The sequence below is a fragment of the Tachysurus vachellii genome, chromosome 2 (assembly GCF_030014155.1).
Source record: "Tachysurus vachellii isolate PV-2020 chromosome 2, HZAU_Pvac_v1, whole genome shotgun sequence".
Classification (NCBI taxonomy): Eukaryota; Metazoa; Chordata; class Actinopteri; order Siluriformes; family Bagridae; genus Tachysurus; species Tachysurus vachellii.
In genome coordinates this window covers 5,212,621-5,220,707 of record NC_083461.1, presented here as the reverse complement: position 1 = coordinate 5,220,707, position 8,087 = coordinate 5,212,621, and the positions used below count along the sequence as shown (strand labels likewise).

The window sequence follows — 8,087 nt, the reverse complement described above, 5'->3', positions numbered from 1 at the left end:
TGTTCGAGGTTCATAAATAAAAAATTGTGTCTTTTTTTTGTGTTGTTATTATAGTCCCAAGAATATTATAAATAAAAAAATAAATAAATATTTATTTATTGCAGTGGTGGCTCAGTAGTTTTAAATTCTCATTTTCTACATAAAAAAGGGATGAGACACAAAACAACAAACAAAACAACAACAACAGAATAACATTTCTGTAGAATAACATTTACACACAAATTAATGTCCAAACGGTGTTACGCTTACATTAGGACAATACACAAAGCATAGGTTTTGTGATAGGAGCAAACCTCAGTCAAAAAATATACCACATGTTATGGTATGTACATATAATATAAAGAGTTTAGATGATTGTTCACTTATTAATAGGTGGATGGATGGATGGATGGACAGATATAATGGTCCTTGTTTTTGATTGATGATTATAGTTGGTTTAAAGAAGATGAAAAAGAACAAAGAGACAAAACAAAATAAAACTGACAGGGAGACCAAATAATAATAAAAATATAACCATAAATAGATTCAGCAAATTTATTGTTATTAATAATAATAATAATAATAATTTATTTATTTATTTATTTATTTATTTATTTATTTATTTATTTATTTATTTATTTTTGTTTATTTATTTTTGCTATTTATTTTGACTCTATTTTTCTGTTTTATTGGACATCACAACTCTACATCATGTCTGCAAAATTTAGTGACTCACCCAAAATATTGAATTCTTCATGCAAAATGAATAATGGCTGACAAAATAAAAGTCTGAAAAACACAATGAATTCAGATATTTTAGAATTCAGATATTTTATTAATAAACAGTCATATTATATTCAAATAACATTATTATTATTATTATTATTATTATTATTATTATTATTATTATTATTATTATTTAGCTATTTATTTTTCCTTATTTTTTTTACAGCCAATTACAATATTTTATTCTATTTTATTTTACTTTACTTTTTTTTATTTTTCTCTAAAAATATCTTTTTTTAACTTTATTATTTTGACAATTGTTCTGTTTTTCTGGACAAAATATTGAATTCTTCATGCAAAATGTTTTTTTTTTTTTGTCACTGTGTGAGCTGATTGTTTTTTTTTTTGTTTTTTTTTACCACAGCAGTCAACCCTGAACATCTTCATTTACCATACAAGCATGTCAGTTTTGTTAACCTGAATTCAGTTGTGTATTGTGTTTTTTTCATACATTATATACAGGTTTACTGGGAAAAAAATCTGTTTTATACGGTGGTCGAGAAGTGCAAAACACATTAACAAATCAGAAAACAACATTAACAAATCCGAAAACACAACGACAAGTCAGACAACCCGAAAACGGTAGTGTATCGTTTTTGAATGGAAACTTACCGATCATTGGACAAGACACCTGTCACTCAAGATATACAGGTATGGAATCTTATGTGTAATGTGTAAAGTTCTCCGTTTAAATATAAGAAAATAACAGAATGAATCCACAGTAATCCATTCCATCCATCCATTCCAACTTTTCCCTGCAGCAGACTGTTGAACTTCATGTATACCTTGAGTGACAGGTGTCTTGTCCAATGATCGGTACGTGTTCCAATCACAAACTATACCAACCTCTTCCGGGTTGTCTGAATTGTCGTTGTGTTTTCGGATTTGTTAACGTGTTTCGTGCACCGATTCAGACAACCCGGAAGAGGTTGGTATAGTTTGTGAATGGAAACTTACCGATCATTGGACAAGACACCTGTCATTCAAGATATACAGGTGAATGAAAGGTGTCTCGTCCGATGATCGGTAAGTTTCCATTCACAAACTATACCTCCCTCTTCCGGGTTGTCTGACTTTTTGTGTTTTCAGATTTGTTAATGTGTTTTCGGTTTTGTTAATTTTTTTTCCGGATTTGTTAATTTGTTTTGGACTTCTCGGCCACTGTAGTTTTACAAAGAAAATGAATTTGCACATTTGTATGTATACAGTGGATTTATTTTGTAGCTAAATGTTGCATGGAAGCAGAAAAGTCACACTTGATTGTCCATTTTTACACATTTCCTAAAGTCTATACTTAAAAATATTTGTCATGTTCTATACACTGAAAAGAAAATTACTATAAAAAGGGTCACTTTTATAGAATATAAATTTGTGTCTGAGAGATTTAGATAACTAAATAGATCGATTTGCATGTGATGAATTATGAAGTTATGAACTGTGAAAATTTGTAAGAAATTGTAGATAATTATACTTATGTTTGTGCACAAACATGTACAAACATGATTAAATTAATAAAAAATGTAAAAGTATTGTTAAAAGTAAAAAAAAAAATAATAATAATATTCGCATTGAGACAAACTGTAGCGTTGAGGAACATCTGAGAGAAGATTGCTCCTGTAATATTAGTGTTCTGAAGAATTTTGTATGAATAATTAATATGTAGACATATTTTATATGTAGACATATTTTTGTAATACCTCCAAATGCATTCTTAAAATATCTTTGGGAAATCTTTGTTGATGTCTATAGATAAAGAATTGTTGTCTACAGATAATGACTTTTTGTCTGTACATAACAAACTGTATATAAGTAATTAAGTTTATCATATATAAGGAATAAGGAATTGTTGTTTATAGATAAGGAATTTTTTAAAGATCAAAAATTGTTGCTTAGAGATAAGGAATTGTTGTTAAAAGATAAGGAATTGTTATAGATAAGGAATTGTTGTTTATATATAAGGAATGGTTTATAGATCAGGAATTGTTGTTGAATTGAAGAAAATATAATTTACAAAATTGGCAAGTGATTCACTCACACACACACACACACACACACACACACACACGCACACACACACTGTGCAGTCTAACATGTTTTCTTATTAAGTTTCTTTCACACTTTTGAATTTCTTAGTCAAACATTTTTGACGATGTGGCATTGAACATATGTAGAAAATATACAGTATCAATGCTGTACATTAAAGGTGGGGTCTCAGATTTTTGAAAGCCAATGTTGACATATAAAATCACCAAAACAAACACGCCCCTAACCCAAATGGGTCCCACCCCTGTATTGATAGCTCCGCCCACACATACATACGTAACCCAGGCAACAACTGGAAAGAAATGTGTCTTTATCATAGCTGAAGGGAAGAACAATACGATTTCAGATAAACAAACAAGCAAAAATGACACACAAGCATAATCATGTAAAGGACAAAGACATATATTAGTTCTGTGTAACAAAGCAAAACCAATGTTACTCACCTATCGAGAAGGAAAAAAGCGCCTCGGCGTCTTAAGTAAAGTTGGCACATATTCACAGATTGGAGTTTCCCGAGTCAATAACTCCTGAGCTAAACACTGTTACTTACACGGTTGTAGCTGCGTCTCTACATTACTACGATAGAAAAGAGGTTATTTGTGTGGTAACAGCGTTTAGCTCAGGAGTTATTGACTCAGGAAACTCCAATCTGTGAATATGTGACCAACTTCCTGCTCCTTCAGTTCTCTCCAGCGCTGCAAAGCTGATCCTATATTAACACGTCCTACTTCTTGTCTTATCGTAAGCCTTTCTTTGCTTTCTTTCTTTGTTTTTATCCTCCATGTCAATGTTAAAACCGCTTTCTGTTAATGTCACACATGCGAACTGAACACTCTCTCCACCGCATATTGACAAGATCCGCCCCTTACTACTCATTGGCTACACGTTTGTTTAGATTTTTGTTTAGTTTTTGGCCCGACTCAGTTTTATGAAGCATTTCTCAAAAATCAGAGACCCCGCCTTTAATCTAGGATAGTCTATGTTTTTTTCTTACTAGTCAGTTCATTCAAGATTTCACAGAATTTTTTGTTATGGCCAAAAAATTATTGATTTTGCTTTTTCGTTTCAAAATGTGCAGTATGCTGTTTAAATGTAAAACTACTTGAATTGAAGAAAATATCCTTTACAAAATTGCCAAGTGGATTCACTCACACACAAAAAAAGGACAACCGGGTGCAATTGATGGAGGAGACAGAACAGGCCTTCCAGCAGCTGGAAAAGTTTGAGTTTTTTTAAAATTTTGATGTCCAAAGTTACGCTTTATTTTTGCTTTTTGTCTCATAAGATCAACTGTTAAAGCTTTACATTAAGGTTAAAAATCTACTAAGGGTCAAAGAGTGTTTGAGTGAGTGATTGAGTAGATTGTGTAGTTCTACTGTATTAAATATTCAGTGTAAATTATGTTGGTTCAAACACATAGTTTCAAACTACGACAAAAATGTATCAATATTAAATAATAATCACATTTTAATTCAAGTAAAATAGACTTTCTCACACTAGAAGCACCAGATATAAGCTGTATCTACAGTCCAATACAAGGTCTGAATATTTTCCCATTTGAACCAATTTATAAGTAAATATATCTGAGTGCTGTTTTATTAACAAATAACACAAATGTCTGATTTTGCAGCCGTTTTTTTTTTTCAATTTGCAGAGTGTGAAGTTTAGTGCTATTCATGTGTGTTTCACACACATGCACACACACACACACACACTGTGCACGCTAACATTCTTTTTTTATTAAGTTTCTTTCACACTTTTCAATTCCTTAGTCAAACATTTTTGCCGATGTGGCACTGAACATACTGTAGAAAATATACAGTATCAATGCTGTACTTTTTTATGCATTAATCTGGGATAGTCTGTTTTTTCTTATTAGTCAGTTCATTCAGGATTTCACAGAATCTTTGGCCAAAAAATTATTGCTTTTGCTTTTTCTTTTCAAAATGTGCAGTGTGCTTTTTAAATGGAAAACTACTTGAATTGAAGAAAATATCCTTTACAAAATTGGCAAGTGGATTCACTCACACACACACACTCACACACACACACACACACATATGCTATAACGTTCTCCTCTAGTTTCTTACAGAACTACATATACACATGTTCATCATATCCTACACTATGACCCTGCCAGGTCCTACATTATTATAGCAGTAGATGGCTCAGAAACAGGGGTTATGTCTGTGCTTATCCATTGCTTTGGGAGGAAGATGGACCCTGTGGCTTTTTTTTCTCCATCAAGGTGACCCCAAGAAGAGCAAAACTACAACATCTGTGATTGGAAAATTTTTGGCAGTCAAACTTGCTCTTGAAGAAAACTATAAACTGCATTTATTCATATTATTTACCTTAATCCAATTGAAATAATTCAGGATTGTAAATCATCACTTCTGTCTTTCTGTCTTTCTTTCTGCCTTTCTTTCAAAAATGCACACGTTGTATTTTGAGGAGAAAACAACTCCATTTATGGTAAATAAAAAGGGAAGTAGTTGAGTATAAATAGCGATGAGTTGAAGGTCTGACACACTGTTGGTTTGAGCACCTCCTCGTTATATATTTAAGAAGCCTTGAGCGCATCAGATCTGTGAGTATTATGATCGTACTGGAAAAGTTATATTACTTCCATCACAGTTTGTTTAGATATAATTATATTATCTGATCTTCAAGCATACTGTACATTTACTTAAGACACAATACTGTATTATTTATGATATTATGAGAACATTATTCACTATGTTACTGGAATAATTCAAGCTAGAAAATGTGTTATCAAACCATGTGAGGTTGTTTCTGAGGTTTTCAATATTGTACATGTTGATATGATGCATTGTGTTATCAGATAGAAAGGCAGAAAACTTTTTCTCTTCAGGCAGTTGAGTTGCGTGCGCAATGAAGCATTGTTCATACCAAACTTTCACACAATGGTTTTCACAACTCATACAGTATGCCAAACCTAAGCACTATTCAGACTGTAGTGGAGATGTTTCAAGACGTTTGGAGTTTACATAAAGAACAGAGACATGCCTCCTTTTTTTTCTGTGTGAGAAAGATATACAAAAAATGCACTAGGACTACTCAATAATCTCCACAATGATAAATTCAGTTGATGTCTCACTCATTTGTAGAATAGTCCTTTGTATACAATTTGTATATATTCTCTATACATGCTTTTTATTTAAGATGAACAATGAGGCAAGCTGTTTTCATCCTCACCACCACTGCCATCATCATCGTCATCATCAACACTGGAGCAGTTTTGTCCAACCGGGTGGGTTTCTCTTTCAAGTTCTGCACTGAGTAGACATTTTCTTATCAGTAATTTTCTTATATTGTTTTTCCCTCCTCTAATTTTATAGAAAAAAAACCCTGCTTATAAACTGGACATGGCAAAGGATTCTGTTGATGACCAATTTATAGGCTGCGCTGAAGAAACCAACAAACTGATAATAGACAAGGTCCTAGGGGAAGAGTTAAATAAAAATAAAAAGTTTCAACAATCTTGGAATAAATACTCAAACGTTAAGGATAATTTTATAAGAATAATTATGGTCTACACCGATCCACTGGGAAAACTTTATTCAAAATTAAATGATGCTGTCAGTTCAGGAAAAAACGATTACCCCCAAAACTTCAACTACGTAGCCTTTCATTTCTTGCTAACACGTGCCATACAAATTTATAAAGTGCAGAGCTGTGTTAATGTTTTCCGTAGAACCACTGTTGATTTTGAGAGACCCAAGATTAATGATGAAATGCGATTTGGCAGGTTTGCATCGACTTCAGTAAAAGATGACATGCACAAAATATTTGGAACTAAATCCTGTTTTAAGATTAACACATGCTATGGTTCAAACATAGCCAAAATTTCTAAGATAACTAATGAGGAAGAGGTGCTAGTCCCACCTTTTGAAAAATTTACTATCACAAACATTACAGAAAACCAGATGAACTGTGAAGTCATTTACACTCTAAAGAGTGCGGGAACTTTTAGCAATATGAACTGCAAGCTGGTTAAAAAGCTCTACTGAACTGTTGATGTTATTATAGCACAACCACTAACATGACTGGATAATTTAAGGCCATGATGCAATGTGTTCTAAGCATGTATTGATGTCAAGGATATACATTATTTGTTATTACATTATAAAATTGCTTAATAATAATGACAACATTGTAATTTTAACCATTTTGTCTGAGCTTTTGTTTGAATGGAATTTAATGTCTGAATGCTTTTGAAATTATAAGACATCTGGACCATATGTTCGAGGTTCATAAATAAAGAATTGTGTCTTTTTTTGTGTTGTTATTATAGTCCCAAGAATATTATAAATAAATAAATAAACAAACAAACAAATAAATAAATAAATATTTATTGCAGTGGTGGCTCAATAGTTTTAAATTCTCATTTTCTACATAAAAAAGGGATGAGACACAAAACAACAAACAAAACAACAACAACAGAATAACATTTCTGTAGAATAACATTTACACACAAATTAATGTCCAAACTGTGTTACACTTACATTAGGACAATATACAAAGCATAGGTTTTGTGATAGGAGCAAACCTCAGTCAAAAAATATACCACATGTTATGGTATGTACATATAATATAAAGAGTTTAGATGATTGTTCACTTATTAATAGATGGATAGATGGATGGATGGATGGATGGAGGGATGAATGGACAGATATAATGGTCCTTGTTTTTGATTGATGATTATAGGAGTTGGTTTAAAGAAGATGAAAAAGAAAAAAGAGACAAAACAAAATAAAATAAAACTGACAGGGAGACCAAATAATAATAAAAATATAACCATAAATAGATTCAGCAAACATGCCATAGAGTAATATTTAACACAAATCATTCTAACACAAAGAAGCAAAACAAAAACATTAAGAACAACAAACGAGACAATACAGGAAAAGAAACACAAAGAAGTGAAGTAAGGGCTAAATATAAATCAATTACTGAACAATGGCTGACAAAATAAAAGTCCCCAAAACACAATGAATTCAGATATTTTATTCATAAACAGTCATATTATATTCAAATATGTATGTATGTATGATTTATTTATTTGTTTGTTTGTTTGTTTTGTATTATTTTTATTTGTATTTATTTTAGCTATTTATTTTTACTCTATTTTTCTGTTTTATTGGACATCACAACTCTGCTTTATGTCTGCAAAATGTTGTGACACCCAAAATATTGAATTCTTTATGCAAAATGATTTTCTTTTTGTCACTGTGTGAGCTGATGTTTATTTATTT

At 31.5% G+C, this 8,087-nt stretch overlaps 1 protein-coding gene across 1 annotated transcript; it reads left to right on the top strand.

Annotated features, from left to right (window-relative positions):
- The first annotated feature begins 5,323 nt into the window (after positions 1-5,323).
- On the top strand, positions 5,324-7,073 carry LOC132862511 (ecto-ADP-ribosyltransferase 5-like). The gene is made up of 3 exons (XM_060894551.1): positions 5,324-5,398; positions 5,995-6,082; positions 6,171-7,073. Exons 2-3 carry the CDS (start codon positions 6,002-6,004, stop codon positions 6,840-6,842), a joined length of 753 nt encoding a protein of 250 aa, XP_060750534.1. The 5' UTR covers positions 5,324-5,398; positions 5,995-6,001; the 3' UTR covers positions 6,843-7,073.
- Positions 7,074-8,087: the final 1,014 nt, after the last annotated feature.